The sequence below is a fragment of the Zea mays genome, chromosome 6, assembly GCF_902167145.1.
Source record: "Zea mays cultivar B73 chromosome 6, Zm-B73-REFERENCE-NAM-5.0, whole genome shotgun sequence".
Taxonomy (NCBI): Eukaryota; Viridiplantae; Streptophyta; class Magnoliopsida; order Poales; family Poaceae; genus Zea; species Zea mays.
The window spans coordinates 98,263,775-98,286,913 of record NC_050101.1 but is presented as its reverse complement, the minus strand read 5'-3'; the positions used below and the strand labels follow the sequence as shown (position 1 = coordinate 98,286,913).

Sequence of the window (23,139 nt, the reverse complement as noted above, 5' to 3'; positions counted from 1 at the left end):
ACGGAAATCCTACCTCGTATGCATATTGACTATAAAAATTATACGCCTCATCCACGTTACTAAATGTCATACCGACTTTAGGTATCAATCTTATATCAATATTGTCCGGCTGCGCACAGAAATTTAACATTTACGATTCAATATCGAATAAATTTAACGTAATACGGGAGAACTTACGTGGCTTTGAAGAATATGAGGTGTGTCCTGTTCATGTGGCCCAATATGTCTCATGGGGATGTGCTTCTCTGCGCCGACCACGTCTGCTGTTTTTGTGTGCTCTTCGATATGTCCAGGTGCCCTCAATGCCACCGGAGGAGTCACAGATACACCCTCTGTGTATGGGGCGATTGCAGACAAAACAGGTTGCATGTCCATTGAAACAGACGTACCTACTTCCTCATGCGCAGATGTTACAGGGAGGATGTCATCGCCAGCGCCGGTGGTGGACATCTTCTTCGCCGGCCGGACCTCTCACTTCCGCCGCCGCTAACCGCCGCCAATAATTTAGATGGACGAGCGAACGTGGACGCGGCTGTAAAGTTGTTTTAGTTTCCTGCCGTATCTGCGCCTTTATTTTCGCGCACGAAAATCACGTCTTGCCTTATTCCAAAACCTGCCGTGAACGTCTTGCATGGTTTACGCTATTCTGTCTCATAACGTTATGCAGTCGTAAACGTCTAGCACATGCAGATATTCGTGCGCGCGATTCCTGGCATGCAAAGATTCCATTTATGCATGAGTTATACACATTTGTACACAAATTTATGCTTGCGTAATTGCATGTCGCGTGTAAGGCGGGATACGTGGTTATCCTTTGCATAAATGGCGCAGGCTGGCGTCCAGTGGGCCTAAAAGCGACCCGTTCGGTCTCCCTGGCTGGGGCTTCGCCCACTAATGGAAGCCCAGGGCTTCCATTACCTCTATATATATATATATATATATATATATATATATATATATATATATATATATATATATATATATATATATATATATAGTTTATGTATTAGGAGCCCTGGGCTCTCTACAATGGAGGAAGCCCTAGACATTTCAGTCTAGAGGTTAGGCTGCACCGTCTTTTCAACTGAACATAACATGCAGAGGTCCGAGCCCCCCGAGGCCCAACTAAAAGAGCCCAAACGTTAGCCCCATTCACCCCACGGGGTCACACCAGATCATCAATCGCCCTCATCCCCTCTCCTCACGCCAATCTAAACCCTAGCCGTCGTCGAGTACCAGGCCACCGGGAACACCTCGTCGGCCTGCGTGTCGATCCACACTGCCCTGCTCCGTGCGCACCCTCCCCACGAAGGCGCCCCTCTGTTTCCTCCCCCAGTGGAATCGCACCGCCATAATCCCTACCCCTTTCGTGGCGCCCTCACTTCCGCCGTCTCCCCAAACCGCTGGCGATTCGTACGGCGACTTCCAAGCGTCGTCTCCCTAAATCCCTCTGCTCGGCCATGGCCAGCGACTAGGCCACCCTCGCCGCCTGCCCAGCCAGCGCCAACGCCCCCACCCAGCGACCCCGCCGTCGCCGGTGACCAGCCTCAACCCCATCACAAGGCCGACGACAAGGAAGCGAATGTCTCCACCGCCGAAACTGATGGGTACAAGGCGGGGTCGTCCTCATCGCACCTGTCTCAACTGCTCCGGGAGGTAGGCATCCATGACTCCTGGCTGCTTGTGCTGCTGCTACTTGCAGGCAGGCTCTGACAGTCTGGCAACTACTTGTGATTGCAAACATAGCCAAACTTGTCAGCATTGCGATCCTTGGTGGATGAATGAGGTCTGCAATAGGTGAATGTTCTTGTTTTTCATCTTCAGATGATGCGCTTTATGTTCCATTGGACGTATCAGTATAGTTGCAACCAAGGATTTGTTCATTTTCTTTTCCCCTTTTGATTGCGTCAGAGAAATTGGAATTAAGGGCTTCAGACATTTTTTAAGTGCATTGTACTTTTTTCATCCAACTCAAGGCCTGCTCTTTGTGAATTATCAGGTCATTCATGGGCATTGGTATTTACTTGCCCGTCAGGTGGCGTTAACACATTGTGTTGATGAACCTGAAGACGTACGGAGTGCTCGAAAGGGTGTTGTAAACATGTTCTGAGATGTGGCTATGATAATCTAAAGGTGTGGATCTAACTTGTACTTTCCACTACATATTAACACATCCTATTTCTAAATTAAGAAAAATGCATATATTTAGACTTCATGATAAAAAAATGCTTGTGCTAGTTTCAGTTCTTCACTGTTTTTATGATTATATATATATTATTTAATTATGAACAACTTGTATCTGAATCTGAATGTAACAAATTACTAAATTTTTTATTTACATTGTGATACATGTTGGTTGACTTACATCCCATATTCCCGTTGCAGTTATCTCTTATATTGCAGTTATCCAGAACCGCGTCGCCCCTCCATTCATCCTTGACAACGCCGCCTGTGTTGCTTTACGTGTTCAGGGCTTCAGGTTTGAGCATTTTTTTTCTTAATCTTACACTCCAATCTAATGTTCAATTGGAAAACGGTCCATTGTAGTGATAGAGATTCAACGTTGTAATCTCTTTACGGATTGTATGCTTCATTGGAACCTCGCCAAGATTTTGCAATAGGAGCCATATGCACTTAGCTGTAGTCTTTAAAAGTGGTCTTTAAGCAAAGTTATTTTTTATGCACTTCACTGCAAATTACCCTTACAGGTGACATATTTTTAAAAGTGGTCTTTAAGCAAGGTTATCTTATGTACTAAATTGTTGAGTCTACTTCTCAAGGTTTAAGTAAACAATAATGCAGCCTTTTGTTTTTCCTTCACCCAACGATTGACCCATCGCCAGATCCCCTTTCGTTTTTCCTTCACCCAAGGTATGGATCCGGTCTATTATCATGTAAATCTAATCCGCACTTGATTAAGTTTAATCTTATCCATGAATCCAGAGAACCACAAATTTTGTGTTTATATCTGTTAGGTTTAGATTAATATATATGTGTTGATTAGTTTCTGCTTCAGCTGTTATACTGTGTAGGTCATTGGTGTGTTCGATTTGGCACTAGTTAATTTTTATCTCATGGAAAATTTATCTCATGGAAAATTTCTTGTTATTCATTTCATAAAAACAGGTAGTTTTGATGTATTTGGTCATAACTAACAATTATCTGTCTTTCTGAACTAAACTGGTATCACAGGGTCAAATGTACAGAACTGTTAATATAATAGTATTCTCTTATTTACTGTATGTGACATTTTGAAAAGTATTAATATTTCTATGATAGCTTCAGTTAGTTTCTATACATGTATAATTAATGATTTATACATTGAGTCATTGCATCTGTCCTGGTTGTCCATTACATAGCATATATGACAAAATTCATTTAGGTTTATGCCACGACAGGGTATTTTATGCTGATTTCTATGTGTATCTATGTTCCAATAGTAGCATGTTGAAAAATTAATATCCCATCAATTGCTACAAATAAACGATTGAAGATGATGTTTTCTGATTCCATATATTGCCACATACACATGTAGATCTCGACAACATTGCAGTATTTATGTTATTTTTTATCTATATATGTAATTTGTCCACAACTACTAGATGTATATGCTTTTATAGACATGTATTTATGACTATTGCACAATTTATGATCTATTTATTTGTATAGAATCAATCCGCAATTAATAGATGTACTACACATAGTTCATGAATTTATTTTTGTATAAATGATTTGGTAGTATGATCTCAGATTGTTCAAGAATGTAAGGTTCAAATTTAACCATAAGTAACAAAGGAATAAGAATAAATGATGGAAGATACAAGAATCTGAAAATGGATAAATGATGTGATAGGTTGTAGGAGAGCAGAATGAGCTAAGTGAATGCATAACTCTACTATTATATTATATCATTTCTCTCAATCCATGTCTTTTAACTGGTGAATCATTTAGGTTTCTGTTTGATTTACTTATGCTTGTTCTGACGTGTCTTTATGCTTTATACAGGCTTACACGGACCTGTTTTAACAAGAGCCGGACAACGATGCTTCCATTTCGGACCACGACCTAGCTAAAGGCTAATGGTTCCAAGTGTCTGAAGTACCGAAACAGGGCTAGTTCCTCGTTTTTTGTCATGTCAAAAAAATCGTGTATGATTGCAACAATATTGGCAAAATATCGTTGTACTTCATATTTTGATATACTGTGAACAAAACAAGTGTCCTCTGAGACCATCGTGATTTATACATTTTCAAACTAAATTTTACGACACTTCTTGTTGTGTTTTATGCTTCCATTAAAAACAGTCTTACTGCGTTTTATGCCAAATTTATAACACTTTTTTATGTGTTTTACAGCAATCTCTTGCGAAGTGAGATTGTGTGCGTGTTTTACACTAAATTCCGTATTCATTTACGCTGTTTTAGCTCACGTTTTACGCTGAAATCATTCGAGCCAGAACCCCCGCACGATCGACTGCACGCGATTTTCACGCCGTAATTTTAGGTCTCGTTTGTTGTTACAAAACAGATTTAAGATTTATGCTAAATTTCATACTCATTTACGCTGTTTTAGTTTACGTTTTACGCTGGAATCCGTCCGATCCAGAACCCGCGCACGATCGGGTGCATGCGATTTTTATGCCGTAATTTTAGGCCCCGTTTGCTGTTACAAAACAGATATAAGATTTATGCTAAATTTCGTACTCATTTACGCTGTTTTAGCTTACGTTTTACGCTGCAATCCGCCTGAGCCAGAACCCGCGCACGATCGGCTGCATGCGATTGTTATGCCGTAATTTTAGGCCCCGTTTGCTGTTACAAAACAGATATAATATTTACGCTAAATTTCGTACTCATTTACGCTGTTTTAGCTTACATTTTACGCTGCAATCCGCCCGAGCCAGAACCAGAACCAGATCGAGCGCGCGTAGATATACCTGACTGGGGCTTCCCATACTAATAGAAGCCCAGGGCTCCCATTACCATCACCCTATATATATATATATATATATATATATATATATATATATATATATATATATATATATATATATATATATATATATATATATATATATATATATATATATATATATATATATATATATATATATATATATATATACCACTAACAAGTAACAAGCAAACAACAACGAAGCATTACCTCTCTATATCTATTTATTTCATGTTGTTGTCCTGTCATCAATATTATATATGTTTGTATTAAATTACGAGTTTCCGTTTAATATTACTGTCCCCGTTTATTTTCGTACACCCATGATCCATGATAAAATGCAAAAAAAAAGGGAGATGGGTTTTATCGTCTGTTTTCGTCTCTACAAATGCTATCTAGATCGAGCAGCCCTGGCCGGAGAGCACAACACGGTTTTTCTTGTGCTGTGGTACACAGATAGGACAGTAGGAGTACAACATAGGATAAGATCGTGCTGCCCCATCACCCCCCGCCTTTCCGAGATTCCTTCGTCAACAACTGGAGATTTAGTGCCGGGGACCAATGATAGGCCCTATCTACATATGGTGCTTGCTAGCTATCTAATTCCAGCTCCAACACAGCGCGCATTCACTTGGTATCTATAGCTTCTCCGCGAAAGAAAAAAAAAGGATTCTGAAATCGCCGTCGCTGCTCCCTGAAAAGGATACACATCTCGTTGGTTGGTTCGAGCTAGAGGAATATATCCTGTGTGAAAAACAAAATATCTTGTTTTTTTTTCGAAAGAGCTGGAAAGGAACAACACCATGCACTGCAGCGCCATACCATTACCATGGCCGCCCGTCCACGTGCCACGCGCGCCAAAAGCAAGAGGCCAGTAGTAGCAGCATATCGGCGGCTCGGATAAGCGGAGCCTGACTGACAGCGAGCGGCCACACCCAGATGCGATAGCTGTTGTTGGTAGAGAAAAAAAGGTTAGAGACAGAGACCGATCGATGGTGTTTAATTTTTTTTCCCCCTTCTTCTTCCCTTGGCGATGTGTTGGAAATCCTGCTGCACATGGCGAAGATTTGCAGCTCGGATCTCACGTGGAAATGAGCATGTGCAGTGCAGTGCAGAACGCCAGTTCGCAGACTCAGTCTGATGCTCTACCGCTCGATCTGAGATGGAACCAAACGCAGGCAGGCAGGCAGGCGAGGCAGAGATCATCCCGGACGGACGGATGAGGAGCCAGGCAGGATGAGCCAAATAATGTGAGCAACTCTACCTGTCGCAGCAGCGCTCCCCTCCAAAAGGCCAGGCCGACACAGGCTACCTACTTGCCGTTAATCCTTTTTCACTGGCGTCGCGTCGTGATTGATCCGCACAGCACAGGCGACGCATGTATGTGCGTCTGCGATTGGGTAGAGCAAGGGCGGCATCAAACTGGCTGACATTCACATGGACGGACCACCACGCCCACGCTGCCTGCAGGCAACGGACACTCGCTGTCGCTGCGCTGCAAACTCCCCGCTCCGGTTCCGGCCAGATCCATCCTTGTCCACTGCAGATGCAGATCAGGTTTGCCAGTGGACTGCAGTTTCCGAGCTGCTTTCTCTGTTCCAGCGGGTCTTTTATCTTCTCTCTCTCTCTCTCTCTCTCTCTCTCTCTCTCTCTCTCTCTCTCAACTCTCAAGTGGGTTACAAGTAAGCGATTCCATTGCAGTGCGTCGGTTCGGGTGGCGTCTCTGTGGCTGGAATCACTGGGGGAGATGTCCGCGACCGCATCGGCATCGCTGGTTTGGACAGGCACGGACTCTGATCTGACGGGCTCAAAACTGAAATGGGCTCGCATTCTTTTGTCACCCGCCGAGAGGTTCTATTCTAACACCCACGTTGGTAGCGTGTATGCGTGTGTATGTATTCCGCGGCAGCACAAGACTGGAGCTGTATTTCTTTTTTCTTATTCTTCATATGGTACCTGTGCCATTTTTGTTAGCTTTCTTATTATTATTTTAGAATTTTACCATAGTCAAGGTAGGTAAGATAGAATTTTTGTTTCAATAAATAAATAATCGAAATTTCCACAGAGCATAAGCATAACACAACCATGGCAATTTTTCGGCGAGATCAGCTGTGGCTTCGAAGCCCAGAAAAGACCAGTTGAATCGTTAATGGGCTGGGCTCGCAGTAGTGGTGGGGCTGTGGTTGCTACAAAAGCAAGGTTTTTACCTTCGTAAGAAAAAAAAAGTACTAATAGTGAGGCATGGGGCCCAAAAGTTTCGGCCCAACGAGGCCTCGGCCTCGGCCTCGGCGACGGCGAACCACATCCATCCAGGAAACGAATGAATCAGAGCAACGGACAACCAACTCCCCCCCTCCACCATCTACGAACGGGGGCCGGGAAAAGATCGGCTACAGACAGATGAGGCTCTGTCTCCGGCAAGCGGCGGCCACCAGCTCACCCCTCGCAGCTACCCTCCGCGGCAAGGTAACCTCACACCTCGATCGCCGCCAGCCTCCTCTCTCCCATCCGTTCTTCCTCTTGCCGGCCTCCGCCACTGACCTGCCTGCCTGCTTGCCCGCGAAGACTTCTACGAGCACCCTCGCCCCCCATGGCCGGCTCAGCTTCAGCCACACCACGTCGCTGCAGACGGCGCCCGGGCACCGCGGGCTCCGAGCAGGTTAGTTTTGCCTTCTGCTAAATCATAGTCACCACTCACAGCATGCAACAAGTGGGAAGTGTGAACGATGACTGCTGTAAGCGTGTGTGCGTGTAACCTGGTGCTGTGCAGGGTGGGCGGTGCGCGTGCTCCCGCTGACGGAGGAGAACGTGGAGAAGGTGCTGGACGAGGTGCGGCCGAGCCTGATGGCGGACGGCGGCAACGTGGCGCTGCACGAGATCGACGGCCTCGTCGTCGTGCTCAAGCTGCAGGGCGCGTGCGGCTCCTGCCCCAGCTCCACCATGACGCTCAAGATGGGCATCGAGACGCGCCTCCGCGACAAGATCCCCGACATCCTCGAGGTCGAGCAGATCGTCGACACCGAGACCGGCCTCGACCTCACCGCCGACAACGTCGACAAGGTCGTCAGCAGCTCCCCCCCTTCTCGCTCGGATGCAAGCTCTTCTGCGGACCGTCATTCTGAGGACTGTTTGTTGGTGCATGCAGGTGCTTGATGAGATCAGACCGTACCTCTCCGGCACTGGAGGTGGAAGCCTCGAGCTTCTCCAGATTGACGGATACGTCGTCAAGATCCGGATCGGCGGACCTGCAGCCGGTGTAATGACAGTACGAGTAGCCGTGACACAGAAACTGAGGGAGAAAATACCTTCCATCTTGGCTGTTCAGCTCACAGAATAGAAATGCGAGAGCTCACTTGTGCATCATCACGACGAAACTCTGGCTTTCAGGCGAATGTGCAGTGTTCATCAGTCTTATATTTCTGTCCTTACAGTACGTACAGTGAGTTGCAGAACTGATTAATACAATTTTCATGCAAGAATTCTGCCTTGACAAAACAAAAAATCTTAGCTCTGAAAGATAATCAAATTAGCTTCTAAGTTACATCTGTTGATAATTCAGTGTATAATCATTACATTTTGCACTGGATCATACCAGTTTTATATTTCAAGCGCCTCTTCTTGGCAAATGCCAAGCTCTTTTCACAGAACTTCGCTGGAGCTGAACATTGGGCTTTAAACCTTCCTCAATCATTAGCTTGCTGTTTTTGGATCGGGCGGATGGACGAGAGGTGGAGCATTAGGGCATGTTCGGTTATTTTCAATCCATATGGATTGGAGGGGATTGATACGGATTGGGAGGGATTTTGACTTACTAGGGATTGAAACCCCCTCAATCCCCCTCAATCCATATGGATTGGGGTAAAACCGAATAAGCCCTTACTGGGCACGATACCATACAATACGCGACTGGAAAAGAGAGGATGGGAGGGATTGTTTGTCAGCTGTAACCTATTGGCATGAGAAAACAACTTGATTTCATGGTATGGCAAAATCTGTCAGAATACAACCCAAGTTTTAGCACCCTAATATTTGGTAACCCTCCTCTTCGACAGTAGCAGCGGTAACAGCTCATGTCAATGACCATTAAAAGTAATCTACAGCACTGAACTGAAGATCTAGTAACCTATATAGAAAGGGGAGAAAACTTGTTGACAATGATCAGCTCCTGAGTTCTACAAAAAAGAATGAAATCAGCCTTCCACTTGATGGCACACCATGCTCCTCTGTTACTGTGAGTTTCTTCTTTCCCTATATGCAGTTCCTACTATGTCTCTGTTTCCGAGTTATCGATCGGCCCAGACGAAGCCGCCTGGCAGTGAGAGCATCCAGCAAGTTGTCTAACGAGCACTCCACCGCCTCGGCTTGCTTTTCCAACCCAAATGAGATGAGCTCAGGCCGCGAGCTCAACTCCCAGAGGAGGCCAGCTGCAGCTGCTGCAGTGCAGGTACGATCCCAGGCAGGCTGCGGTCTGTTCAGTTTTACCAAGGAACATAATGCCCAAAAAATAAGCATTTTAAAAGAAGGGGAGAGGAGGTTACGATAAATGCAGGAGTCGGTAAGAATAAACAAATCTTTTTTCCGCTCACCGTAGTTTATGCATCACTGAGGCACTAAGTGTAGATAGTGCAATACAAGGTAGAGCTTCATCTCCCCATACTGCAGTCCATCTCTCCTGTACAAGATATCACGTGTGAACATACCTACTTGGTAATATGGGCTCCAAATCTTACCGACTCCTGATTGGGTAGTGGCAAGCGCCCGTGCAACCCAACCCTATTCTACATCAACCCAACTGTGGTCTGCTTTTGGATTGTTCTGAATGGTTTTTAGTTAAAGGTTTGCAACTACAGATTTGTATGAACTAATCAAGAATCATCTAGTGGAATTATACCAACTAAACACCACACTACTGTGCATTTAGTTCCATCAGACAGCATTTACCACTAAACCTCTATTTGGACTGAGCCAGTGTCAAGAACTAAACCTTTGGAAATTGAAATTCATTAAGCTATAATCCTTCATCCCAAAATAGATGACCCTTTAGCTATGAATCTGTACAAGCATTTTTCCTGATTTGGGGCGGAGGGGTATAGCTCAAGGTATTAAGTTGCATGCACCAACCAGTTCAACACAAAAACTTAAGCTGATAGAAAGATGTGGACAATTTACTTATATTATATTCCAACACCCCCTCTCACGTCGAGCCTCTCTTGGGTCTCAGACATGGAATAGGAAAGAGCAACAATTATTTTATTTTAATTGCGCTAACCAGGATTCGAACTCGTGACCTCTGACTCTGATACCATTCCAACACTCCCTCTCACGTCGAGCCTCTCTTGGGTCTCAGACGTGGAATAGAAAAGAGCAACAATTATTTTATTTTAATTGCGCTAACCAGGATTCGAACTCGTGACCTCTGACTCTGATACCATATTAAGTTGCATGCACCATCCAATTCAACCCAAAAACTTAAGCTGATAGGAAGAGGTGGACAATTCACTTATATTATATTCCAACACAAGGGTCAAATACTTAATAATGTACACATTCATTGATTTAGTTGAATGTATATGAATTCAACACGTGGGACCAGCATGTCTGTGTGACTGTGTAAATGTAATCGACATGTCAGACCCAGCAGCCAGCTGAAGAAATTTGCGCAGTTCTGTGTTTGCTGGTAGTCTAGACTCTAGACAGCCTAATAAAGGCATGCATGGGTCAAATGCGAAATGCATTGAACTGTACCTTCAACCTTCTGTACAGTGCAGCAGAATTGCTCCAGGTGCCATCAAGCAAAACAAAATTGAAAGGTCCGTCCTGCAAATTCTGCATTGCAAAAGCTAAAATCATTACCATTTGCACAAACGTTGAAAGTTGACAGAGGTGTTAGTCCAAAAACCACTACACACTAAACGAATTGAATCACTATGGATATTTGCCATTATGGATGAAAGGTGCTCATGAAAAAAAAATTCCACATGGAAGACATGTATCAAAGAAGGGAGCACTACACTTTGCTGCAGTGAAAATCATGGAATGCCATCGAAAAATAAACACCACCTCACGAAGGTCAGTAGTCAAGGAGAAACCATCAAATTCAAGGTCTTTAACTGACTTGGGGGTGGTAGTCTTGTTTGGATATAGAACTGAGATCTTCCCCTTTCCTGAAGGAACACCACATCAGAATGGAGATGACATTTAAAAATGAAGAGAAGGAAAAGGCACAAGTGGCATGTCCTAGCTAAAGATAGAAATATGACTAATGCTAAATGATTGATTAGTGCAGAAATCTTCTGCGGGTCACATAAAAGCAAATGTAGTCCACTCTGCATTGATTTGTAGAGATACATATAGATATAGATGCATTATGTATTTGTTTATATGAATTATGAAATATCAATTTGTACCATAGACAATCAATGCATCGAAGGATGCAGTTCCATGCTGATAGGAACAGGTCAAGCACACAATGCATCAGTAGAACAGCCCACAGTGATCAAAATAGAAAGAAGCACATGCAAACATAAAAGAAAAAATTAACAATACACAGAATTTCAATGTGGAAACTAAATTAACAACCATAGAATCCTGGATGTCAGTAAATATGACAGTTAAAAGTCCCAATCTCCATTTCTCATAAACATTACAACCCACTGTAAAAGAGGTAATACAAAGGACACATTGATTTAAAATATGTTGAATATTCCAAATTAGTCCATACATTATGATATATCATGCCATAAACCATCAAGTGCACCTGCCTATAGTGGTAAGCAGACTGGAAAGCTGTTTAACATAAAATATAAGTATTTGCACATACCATTCGAGCTAGACGAAAGTAAACGACTGGGTCGTTTGACACGTCATATATTGCCTTTACTCTGAATGAGAACATGGTGCTTGTCACTACTAATGCGATTTCAGAAAAGTGAACAGAATTTAAGTGCAATGTGACCAAAGCAGCATAGCAGACACTTCAGTATTGCAACCCTTGGGCATTTTGGATCTGTCACCGTCTCAGCTCGCCTCACCCATCTCACGCTGGACAAGGACAAGCAAAGTAAGGGGAAGCAACCTGTTGGTTTGCTCATCTAGCTAGCTCTTTCTTTCACTTCCTCTTCTCAAATGGAACAGGGCGAGAGCACCCACCCTTCTCACAATGTACAGTCCTTATATGTTGGTCTAACCCACACTCAACAACCAAGGTGGGACTAAACCCCCACAATCTGACATCAACACATACAAATGGGCCCATATGAGCCAAATTCCAAAATGGTGGTCAGATGTCACATAGACCTACTCACCTACCACCAATGATAATGAATACTACCGAAGTTAACAACATGCCTAACGTTGGTAATGAAATTATTAGTATGACTATTATTTGTATTGTTTCCATATCCTTTTAAGGCATTAAGCAATGACAGCATAAAACAGCAAAATCACAAATCTAAAAGCATGGCTATGTGACTGTTTCCTAAGTAGGATTCAGCATATTAGGCGAGTTTAGTTGACAAAGGATGCTTTTGCTCACCTAACAAGAAATTTTCAGCTCTTGAAAGGGTCAATTGAAGCAAGTGAAAGCTAACCTAAACTACCACACAGAAAAATGAGTAAATCAAAGATCTAGCAAGCTCAAAGCAATACCATTCAACAATCTATATGTCTGAGAAACCAGGGATGGTTCTAAGATCACCTGAACTCTGAAATGCATCCCACATGATATCCTCATGTTCTTGGATACCAAAGAGGCATAGCTGTGCAGCTTGGATGCCAAATACTTGCCAGAGTAACTTCCCTGTGTTATTCTGGCGCAAAAAATCCTGCAGAAAGAGATATGGCTATACATGATGATAGGAGGAAACATAAAGACAGTACTACACCACCCTCTATGGACAGACCTTTGGGTGCATATATAGCCAGAATTTCACCCCCTTCCAAAGGTTGCACGGAACAATGTTTGTGCACATACAGTCTTCGGTTGGTAGCCAGCACTGCAGTTTCAGAGACAGACGGATAACTTAACCACACTCAACCGCTTGCATTGCTGAGTTGGACACCACAGTACCTTCTGGCACAGGTACCCTCTGCACCCTAGCAAACGGCAGCCAATCTGCCGCGCGGAGAAATACTGCAGCTTCTGGTCGGAGTCGGCAAGCCTCTCGTAGACGGCCCTGTGCTTCTTGTCCTCCACGTCCTTGAAACTGCCCTGCAGAATCCAGAAGAAACGAGACCAAGACGCATCGGTTGGACTCCTGTTGTAGCTCGCACAGAAGCCTCCCAAATCTAGGGGTTGGTAGATGGCGATAAAACAACAAGGGAGGAGGATGACGTCACCTTTAGCTTGGAGCCGACGCCCCCGAAGCGCATTCTCTCGCTGGCCGCGGCCTCCATCTCGAGAAGGTCGCGGATTACACCGGCCACCGCGCCCGGGAGCGGCGAGGAGGTGCCCCAGCGCCGCCACTCCTCGTGGCTCACATCGCCCCGATCCCCGGCGCCGGCGACGGCCGCGGGGAGGGCTTCGTCCTCCGCTTCCACCTTCTCTTCGACCGCTGCCGGATCGGTGGGGAAGGCCATGAGGGAGCGCACGATGGGAGGCGCCCGCCGCAGTGGGAGGGGCAGTGGGAGACTGCGGTGGAGGGCGAGGGCACCGATGGAGGCGACGGGACGAATAAGAGCAAGCATTTTATTTTATTTGCTTCGCTATAGTTTGATTTGATGACTGCTTTTTGCTCGTGCGCAAATGAGAAACAGCGGGCATTTGCTGTGGAACGTGTTGTTTAGCCTGTCCACACGAGATAGCGTAAAATCGAGAATTTATACGGCAAGCTATCTTGACAACCGTATTTTTGTAAGAGATTTATATTTTCTAAAGAAAAATTAGTTCAATTTTCTTTAAGAAAATAGAAATCACTTAAAAATAGAATCCCAAACTAGGAACTTTTTTTTCAAAGAATTTTTATTTTTTAAGAAAAATTAAACTAATTTTCTTTAAGAAAATAGAAATTCTTTCTAAAAATGGGGTTCCCAAACTAGCTTTAAATGACACTAGATCAGGAGGCGCACTTCGTGCGCCTTGCAGTAATCATGGCTATTATGAGGCAAGTGGTTTGTGGATCAATTCTTTTTATTATAACCAGAACCAGCAGACTCTGAATGATATATTCTTTTTTTCTCTCGGCACACATTTTATTAATCTAAGAAATTACTAACCTGCTTGATGAGATCTGTCTCGACCATTTCTCTAGTCAACATCCGGAGTGAGATTAAATTCTGTATCTGTGTTGCCATATGCAACATCAGCAGGACGACAAAAAACGCCATGAACAAGTACCAGCACCGTTATGTGTAATAAGTATAAAAAAAGCATACTGATCTAAATCAATGGCATAAAAAAATCCCGAAGATGCAATAAAAAAGAAATCACACTCATCTTTCCCCTTATATGTTATTGACTCGGTTATACATTGACTATCCTACAGCACAGTTATAATACATACATGGGCTATCCTACATAAGTCAACATCACAGGATTTGACTGCAGTTATGTACTTGGTTATACATTGTCTATCCTACAGCTCGGTTATGATACATACATGGGCTATCCTACATAAATCAACATCACAGGATTTGACTGCAGTGGCATCTCATCGATTGGCAGAAGTAGCAGAGGAGTTTTTTACCCAAGCATATGGGTGGAACTGAAGTTTAGTGTACGGATTGACTCTGTGTCATGGTTATATAGAAGCCAGGAGTGGTACAAGGTTTTTATATCGTTTCAAGGTAACAATCTTGAAAATAATAAAGCTTCCCTTATGAAAAAAAGAAAGAAAGAAAGAAATCCATGTGGTCTCTCACCTTCCTGTTTGCCATTGTCGGTGCCGTCAGTGGCATCGTGAATGGTATAATTCGAAATAGTTGGGAGGGTCAACTTGTGCTGGTGGTGCTCTTTGTGTCCCTCTTGCTGGCTTTTCCTTCCCCGGTCGTCTTCCCCAGCTACAAAGATGCCACCAGCAAAGATTCAGAGGTAAAGCACACCAGTTTCACTAAAAGAGCCTGAACCCTAGCGATGTGCCGATGTGAGAGGGAGAAGCTGAGTCTCGGTACCACCACCCAAAATGACAGCAGTGACTTCGTTAGGATCAGCATAATTCCTCCGAAAGGATGTTCGGACGACCTGTAAGTTTTTGCATTCAGAATTCGATAATTATAGCAGCTAACATCAAGTCAAATAAAAAATAGAAAGGGCTGTGATGAAACACCAACACTATTATCGACAGGATGAGACTTACAAGAGTGTCTGGGCCAGCATCTGATGTGAGCACACACTGGGTGCTGCTCACAGCACCCCTTTCACTGAAACACATCCTCCTCAGTGCCTTGTTGCGCCAGATGCTGCAGCAGTTGATCCTCATCTTCTCACTCCCAGAACCTCCATTTCAACATATGGAACACCAAATTGAAATCCACGCTCACCAAAAGTAAATAGCAATGGATATTGCAGTGGCATATAAACTGGACATATGGAACAAATACGTTTAAGGTCTTTGTTGTGTTTTTGAATGATAATGTCCCTTTTAAATGTACCAAAAGATAAGTCTCCACGGACCATATGCTACAGACAACCAGCAGAAACCCAATCCAAAAGCATGCTACAGATGTTAGCTGAACGGACAATTCGCCAAGTTGGAAGATGACGCACATTGTTATGTAAATTAGGGAATGACGGATGCATAACGCCCATTGGTGATCAGTAAATGGAGGCGTCAAGATCCAGGAGGCTAAAGTAAACTGCAACTACTGGCTGTTCCTAAGCTCCTTGCTGATATGACCTGAGACTATGGTTGCTTCAGGCACCATTATCCTTCAGCAACCCCACCCATAGAGGTGGAGCTGCGGCTTATAGAGCTCGAATATACTCCGTAGAAGACCAAAATAAGAAAGGTGCGCAAGAACTGTTCCTTTAACTGGAACTGAGCTTCTTGAGTCAACAATAGAGGTAGAATAAATATTTTTGATATTAGTTGATACATAGCAGGGCACCAATTCATTGATGGTATAAAGGAAAACGTATTTAAATCATAGATGGCAAATCATAAGCATACGGTCCATGGTTTAACATAAAGAAATTTGTATGAACAATATTTTTAGTAGTATTATTAAAGTAGATAAATAGTGTCTGTAATTTGAAACTACCGTTGGTTCACATACCTTTAAGCGCAGCCACATATTCACTTAGCATGGGTGTTTTGATGATATGCATAGGTCATGTGTAACAATTAATCAAATCCAATGTTCTGTTTGGGATAGTTTTAGCTCCAAAAAATTTGGTGGGGTTTGTGAAGTAAGTCATTAGATGATCCAGAAAATCGTAGAGCTGGAGTTGTAACCCTTTAGAAGTCATTTACACTTGAAAGAAGAAATATATGATAATACAGGAAACTTTAGAAACTAAAAACATTACACATTGTTGGAAAGGCATAAAGGAAGACGTAATCAAAGGTACCTTAATGAAGCACTGAAATCCTCAGCAGACTGATAGAAGTTTATGAAGCCTGAGTTGGCCAACGGAAGTTTAGAGTTTACTGCACTAAAATATTCATATGCGAAAAAGATTGTATTGGGGAAAACGATAAATGGGGCCAACACAAATTAAGAAGCGCAACAGATTGTATGAAAGCTTTAGGGAGAAAAGAGGATGCATATGTAGGTACAACAAACACAATAAAGGACAGATCACACCTAGCAAGTTAAAAGCATAGATACGAAAGTCGGGAAAAATAGAGCTAAAACAAATTTATGCGTCACCTTGACAAAGTAGCGGCCTTCTCAGATTGGAAAAGACTTGTGTTCAAATTGGCAGATTTCCTAATAAAATGGAATGCAAGCTGTTTAAAACTAAAGCCTCACACGCTGTAGAAAACGGTAAAATAATAACAATAACGGAACGGCAACAAAACAGACACACTAAATACAGAGCATTTGGGCACAAACTTTCCCAAAATAACAATATTACATTCTATGTAAGATACTGTGGACAAATAGCAGAAGTTAGGGTTTCAGCCACTACATTGACCAATTATTTGGCATAAACACATTATAATGATAAACAACTTAATTAGAAAAAGAATAACACGTCATGCACATCATAACTTGAAGGAAAATCGATAGTGAAGAGAATAAACTGGGGGGAGGGGCAATCGTTGTGGCTGATCGATTATATCGAAGTTAGAAAAAAGATGAAGAAAATAAACAGTACCTTGAGAAGTAGGATGTCGAACAGGTACCAGTTCAAGTCGAAGGAAGAAATAGTCGGAAATGATTGTGCCTAGGGCGATCGTTGTAGTCGTCCGGAGTTTCCCTCTAGGGGAAGCACGCTGCTGAACTGCATAGGTGAAGCACACCTGCACGATCACAACCATTAACCACCAGGCAGTCCTGGAAATCTATTTCACTATGTACTGAATCAAAATGCAGGGCAAGACTATATAAAAAAACTGACTTTCTTGCCTAGTTCCTGACAAATCCCCGCATCAATCAAGGGAAAAAGGAGCCATACTTTTGCATAATCCTTACTGCCGTAAGCAGGGAGCATCAACGTACTCACGGAATAACGAACTGGATAATAAAGGATTAAAGGTCAACGTACTGCCGTAAGGAGGTAGCAGAGAGATTGGAGCTAGGCTAGGTGCGAAAACGGTCTGAAACCGATAAACACTAAGACGATTTTTGTTTTTTATATTTTTTCCCCGGAAACGAAATCGAAAACGATAACTCTAAAAACGAAAATGACATCAGTAATTTAGAAAAACTGGAAACTAAAGTTTAGTACTAAAAATACATTGGTTACGGTCGAAATCTAAAATGCATTGAAAGCGACCCTCTTCATGGTATGATCTATATTTTCTATAAAAAATGTAAAATAAATTCCTGGAGCATTATTCAGGATGAGTTCATTACGTACCATGGTAAGTGTGACTATCATGATGCAATAGTACAATTAGAGGCTAGCTCAGTTGGACAACCGCGCAACTCTATTGGTAAATTTATCCACCATGACAATATAGCCAACCTACAGCACATGAATAAAGGTAATCTAGAATTCAAGGATGGGTTACATGATATACCTTAGTATCTTTCTCACTCATCATCCAGAATTGGATTGTCTTCGTTCTTCAACGGGACATAGGAGCTGCTCCGACGTTTATTTCCTGTACTATAAGATAAAGAGATGGCTGGTAGTAGCACATAATAGATGGATGGCAGTAGCACAGAACAACACATAGACTATATAGGCATGCTTTACATATTAACGACAAATACATGGCTGGTAGTAGCACAGAACGACAAAGAGAAATAGTAGAAGCACCAAAGGAAGCAACGTTTCTTATTTGGTCAGGCCTAGACTATATAGGCATGCTTTACACATCGCGAGTATGGTCCTCGCAGGATTGCATGCATAGCATAGCTATGACCAAGCAACAAAAGGCATATCTTGCAGTCAAGCACACAGCATAGCGCTGTCCATATCTTACAAGCATAAAACCATACGCCCTACACAGTAGGGGGGAAGTTCTAACAGCAACCTAGATGAACTGGGATAGTTCCCAAAAGCGATCCTCAGTTTCCAAAAGCGGGCCTCCATAGCTGGTGGTGCTCGTGTCCAAAAGCACTGCAACTAAAAAAAAGGTAGCAATCAATTAACAAGTTTTGGCAAGCATTGCAATCTCAAATATAACATGAGGCAACAACTAATTGACGCGTTGAAATCCAGTGGTACTTGTTTGTGTCAATCGCTCTTTTTCTACAAAATATGATTAAATGTTGTTTGCAAAGTAACTTAATCTCTTCTCCATTACCATTTCTTTCATGGTATTGTATTGCAACTCTTGGTGCAAATGTTTTTCTTTTGTCCTGGAATGATGTAGCTGCTTAAGGCAAGCTACGTAGCGTTGAAATCCAGAGGTACTTGTTTTTGTCAATCGCTCTTTTTCTACAAAATATGATTAAATGTTGTTTGCAAAGTAACATAATCTTTTCTCCATTACCATTTCTTTCATGGTCTTGTATTGCAACTCTTGGTGCAAATGTTTTTCTTTTGTCCTGGAACAATGTAGCTGCTTAAGGCAAGCTATGTAGCTACTGCTGCATCCAAGATCTCTTGGAGTCTTGGGTTATGAGCAACTATTGTACAAAATAAGAGAACTCTCTTTTTACCTTCTCAGTTGATTTATCAAGAAATTGCATCTGACCTTAAAATAGTTATCAATCTGTGTGACTTCTTTGGGGGAGCACTATTAATCTGTGCTTGGAATGTTTCTGTTGTTTATCTGAATTGAAAGGCTGTAATGTTACATTCTTTTTGCACCAGAAAAGAAATTATGATTATCGAATCTCAATGTATTGTTCCTTTCTTTTTTGTCTTTCGTTTTGGGTTTTGGGTTATAGCACGATGGCACTCAGTCTCCTTAATAAAGTGCAGGAACCCTTGGAGATTGGAGGCATATCATTAAGCAAATTGGGGTTTAGGGTTGCCTAGTACCCACTGCCTTATACTACATGCAATTGGAACACTTGGAAGCATATATCTCATGAAGTTGTAGGGGAGAATTGGACATACCGTTACTCAGCATCAACGTCTGCGGAACCAGCAACATCGTCATCTCCTGTGCCATATATCTGATGAGTACTACACGTATTTGTTGGCTGTGTGGGTTCAGGACTTGAGGGCGAAGTATTCACGTGTACTGTACTGTTAAACTTGGCTTGTCTAATAGTTGCTTCCACTGTCTAAAAAAGAAAGATAGTCTTGTTTTTTCAGTTGTCAATCAATCATAAGTTTTATAAACAAGTTTACTATTAAAATTTATTACGTGATTAATCAAATGACTTATTACTTGTCAAACATGAGTTCATCCAAGGCTATAGAAATAATCTTTTTCGACTGAAGGGGTATACTAAAGTAAATCGTATGACGAGATCCACAGAAGAGGCACATGCTGTGATAAGCAAGGTTGCTTTACCTTGGAATGCATTACATATTGCTATTCAAGTGTTCAATGAAGGACCTGCTTTAGTTCTAATACTAAAAAACTGTTCTATGCTTTCAAGTGTTGACTAATACATGTTTTTATGTTATCAGGATGAATGGAGAACTGGCTTGAAAGCTCTTCGAGCTGACAGTATTAGTAAACTGAAGAAAGCATTTCCAGAACTGGTCCAGGAGGTGATTCTGTCTCCCCAAATATTATCTTATGTTCAAGTGAGCCATGCATATCAGAGATTTAATTTATGGAGTGAAGAACTTCCATCTAACAGATATATCATGATATATTGTCACCTTGTGACTGTAATAGACAATGAGCTACCATTAATTGTTGATATTTCTTTGTTGAAGTGTAACCTTGCTGACCACTTTCATATGTTTATAAATCCAGGTTTCAAGGCCATCCAATTTCCAGGATTTCTACATATATGCATTTCGTTATTGCCTCACAGGTATGGTTGGTTTCTATTGTAAATTATAATGCTCCAAAGCAAAGTGATCAAGATGACTGCTATTTCTGTGATTTTTCACAATGATTATCTTTCCTCAGAGGAAGTAGAAATGTATAGAAATACCAGCTGCTTTCGTTATTGCCTCACAGGTATGGTTGGTTTCTATTGTAAATTATAACGCTCCAAAGCAAATTGATTAACATGACTGCTATTTCTGTGATTTTTCACAATGATTATCTTTCCTTAGAGGAAGTAGAAATGTATAGAAATACCAGCTGCTTGTGAGTTGCTGAATCTAGTATTAGGCTTGCAGTTCCACCCTCAGGTTGACAAGCTTAATAATTACCTCATGGTAATGGATTATACTTTTCTTCCGTGGTTTTGTTCATGCTTTCTTCATTGAGGCTCGGTGCTTAATTGACATGCTATATTTGAAATGTGTTTCAGTACCAAAATGACTACAAGGCGATAACAATGGACCAGTGGATGGGATTTATTCGTTTGTGTAATGAGGTCACGTTTTGAACACTACCTATTTTGCAACATTTCATTTGTCCAAAATTTTAAAGAACAACTCAACCTTGGAAACCACTTTCCAATGTTAGTATTCTTTTTATGCTGTCGCTGACATCTGGCATTTGCCTTTTCTAATGTAGATAGACTTCTCAGCGAAATGGGAAACAACCATCTATGCATGCAAACAGAATAGAAAGCAGGGCTAAAGCGTGTAGGACCAAATGAATCACGACACCAAATCAAGATAACAAAGAGAGGAATGGTGGAAGGACTGGCTCACCTGGAACAGCTGCAGAAGAGGCCGACAGGACAGCCAGAGGATCTGCGCGTGCCTGCCCTTCTGCTACGTAGCAGATCTACAAGAACAACATACACTATGAGCCAATGCACCCGGATCCAACGAAGAGATGAGCAGGAATCGACGCAAGAGAAATTAGGATCCGAAGAAAGGAACGGACCACGGCGACGGAGTCGAGGAGGAGAAAGGCACTTGCGCCGAGTACCAGGCGGAGGGAAAGAGGAAGAGACGAGTGAAGGTGCTCCATATATGTAGTAAAATGAAAAGCAGCGGCATGGGCGCTATGGCGAAGGACAGAAGCACAGCGAGCCGGCGCTGTTGCAAAAGCAGTGGCGACGGGACGGATGCGGAGCACGCATCGAGGCAAGGCAGGGCGCGGATTTGTGGGATTTTAGAATCCGGTGACTAACCCTCACCTAACCCTATGGGCACGGGCACCGCGGAGCACGGCTGCGTACTTCGAGATCCACAGAAGAGGCACAGAAGAGGAGAGCACTGACCTGGCTAACGGCGAAGCGCCGGCCGCAACCCACGCGACGTCCTTGGCCGGCGTCACTCCGTCGCAGTCTCACAGACCCGGTCGCCCGCGCCGTTCGTCGCAGATCACGGCACCACGCACGCCCGACAGCCGACGACCGTCCTCGCGCGCGGACGCCGGCGCGCTGCCGTTGGCAGCCGCGTCGCAGCCGAGATCTGCATCGCGGTCTGGGGCTGTGTCGCAATCGAGCTCCACGCGAAGCGCCGGGCGGGCGCAACCCACGCGCCGTCACGCGATGTCGCTGGCTGTCGTGGCTCCGTCGTGAGCTGAGAGGAGACGGACGCGTCGTGCTGTCGTCCCCACTGCGGGCCCACACCCACGCAAGGAGACGGGCGCGTCGTGCTGTCGTCCCACTGCGGGCCCACTGTACCGCACGCACGCGTCGCAGCCTAAAAGATGGAGTCGCGTGAAACGCTCTGCGCGCAGCGTTTCGGTGTAACTTTTAACTAGAAGTAATTGTTTATCTAGTTAAGTTTGAAATAAAAAATAGATAAGAATAGATAAGGGATAGGATAGCTGCCGAAAACAGCCTAATAAGGTGAAATTTGGAATAAGAGATGTGTTACCTGTTCACTTGCCTTTAATTCGTGCAGTGTTTTTGTCTCTATGGGTTATAGCTGCAGCAGTCCAAACAACTGTCTTTAATCCGAAGAACAGACTCGTGAATGAGTAAGGGTATCCACACTTCTGTAGTGAGGAGCTACGAGGAATACGCTATAAATATATCGTTAGGCCATGTTTGGTTCCTTTAGTCACTAAACTAAACTCGTTAAAGTATCCTATTTGGTTTCAATGACTAAATCGGACTAAAGAGCATTAATTGTTGCGAATAATGATTGTAGTACCCCTATTAATTAGTAGATGTTTGTGAAATGGAAATGTGCCCTTGGGCTATTTCTATATTGTTTTGGTGATTAGAAGCACAACACATTATATTTGAACTAACATGATGTTGAGCAAAAGTGTTTGAGTCAAAATAAGCTCTGAAGAGGAATTAGTGCAAAGCTATATGGATCAAGCTAAAAGGTATGCTCTAGACACTGAGTCAATTGATTTGAGTACTAATCATATTTATTTAAGTGTTAGGGACTCAGCTAAGTAAAGTCCAAAAGGAACAAAAGAAGACAAAGGGAGAAACAGAGAAAAGTTGTTGGACTGCGTAGCACCGAACGGTCTGGTGCCACCCACCGGACAGTCTGGTGCACGGTCCGGCTGAACTCGCTGCTCTCGGTTTTTTCTAGCTACGTCGGCTATAATTCACTGGACGATCCGCGCGAGGCGCTGGACAGTCCGGTGTACCAGCCACGCAACGGCTAGTGGCCACGTCAGCGCTGGC

At 43.1% G+C, this 23,139-nt stretch overlaps 3 protein-coding genes across 11 annotated transcripts; 1 reads left to right on the top strand and 2 right to left on the bottom strand.

Moving 5' to 3' along the window:
• Positions 1-7,313: 7,313 nt before the first annotated feature.
• LOC100284426 (uncharacterized) lies at positions 7,314-8,373 on the top strand. Its single transcript, NM_001157321.1, is given in 4 exon segments — positions 7,314-7,419; positions 7,519-7,612; positions 7,724-8,013; positions 8,099-8,373. Coding segments are annotated over 4 exon segments (642 nt in total). The 5' UTR covers positions 7,314-7,353; the 3' UTR covers positions 8,291-8,373.
• Positions 8,374-8,911: 538 nt separating this feature from the next.
• LOC100501802 (DTW domain-containing protein) lies at positions 8,912-13,678 on the bottom strand. Its single transcript, NM_001196458.1, has 8 exons — positions 13,291-13,678; positions 13,022-13,162; positions 12,855-12,947; positions 12,650-12,776; positions 11,014-11,117; positions 10,699-10,779; positions 9,540-9,625; positions 8,912-9,421 (listed from the first exon to the last, which is right to left on the bottom strand). Exons 1-8 carry the CDS (start codon positions 13,636-13,638, stop codon positions 9,202-9,204), a joined length of 1,200 nt encoding a protein of 399 aa, NP_001183387.1. The 5' UTR covers positions 13,639-13,678; the 3' UTR covers positions 8,912-9,201.
• Positions 13,679-14,045: 367 nt separating this feature from the next.
• Positions 14,046-22,255, bottom strand: LOC103629607 (uncharacterized). Of its 9 annotated transcripts, none has more exons than XR_002262730.3 (8): positions 21,426-22,255; positions 21,248-21,323; positions 17,213-17,338; positions 16,762-16,821; positions 16,460-16,538; positions 15,246-15,385; positions 14,812-15,130; positions 14,046-14,232 (listed from the first exon to the last, which is right to left on the bottom strand). XR_002262730.3 is itself a non-coding variant. In XM_020539314.3 (5 exons), the coding sequence occupies exons 1-5, from the start codon at positions 21,510-21,512 to the stop codon at positions 15,017-15,019; spliced, it is 543 nt and encodes a 180-aa protein (XP_020394903.1). In that variant the 5' UTR covers positions 21,513-22,255; the 3' UTR covers positions 14,291-15,016. The 9 variants fall into 9 exon arrangements, 1 of the variants encoding a protein (XP_020394903.1); XR_002262728.3 differs by having other exon boundaries at positions 14,077-14,232; positions 16,460-16,508; XR_002262731.3 differs by lacking the exon at positions 16,762-16,821 and having other exon boundaries at positions 14,049-14,232; positions 16,460-16,508.
• Positions 22,256-23,139: the final 884 nt, after the last annotated feature.

Bases quoted from the DNA above. Each gene is read 5' to 3' on its own strand.
- LOC100501802 (NM_001196458.1), bottom strand. From the start codon at position 13,638: ATGCTTGCTCTTATTCGTCCCGTCGCCTCCATCGGTGCCCTCGCCCTC. The intron at 12,777-12,854 runs GTCTGTCCATAG...CTCTTTCTGCAG, and splicing joins GGCTATATATGCACCCAAAG to GATTTTTTGCGCCAGAATAA. The intron at 10,780-11,013 runs GTGGTGTTTATT...TTTGCAATGCAG, and splicing joins TGACTACTGACCTTCGTGAG to AATTTGCAGGACGGACCTTT.
- LOC103629607 (XM_020539314.3), bottom strand. From the start codon at position 21,512: ATGGAGCACCTTCACTCGTCTCTTCCTCTTTCCCTCCGCCTGGTACTC. The intron at 15,386-17,212 runs GTACTGTTTATT...GTTGAAATGGAG, and splicing joins TCGACATCCTACTTCTCAAG to GTTCTGGGAGTGAGAAGATG. The intron at 15,131-15,245 runs GTAAGTCTCATC...AAAAACTTACAG, and splicing joins ATGCTGGCCCAGACACTCTT to GTCGTCCGAACATCCTTTCG.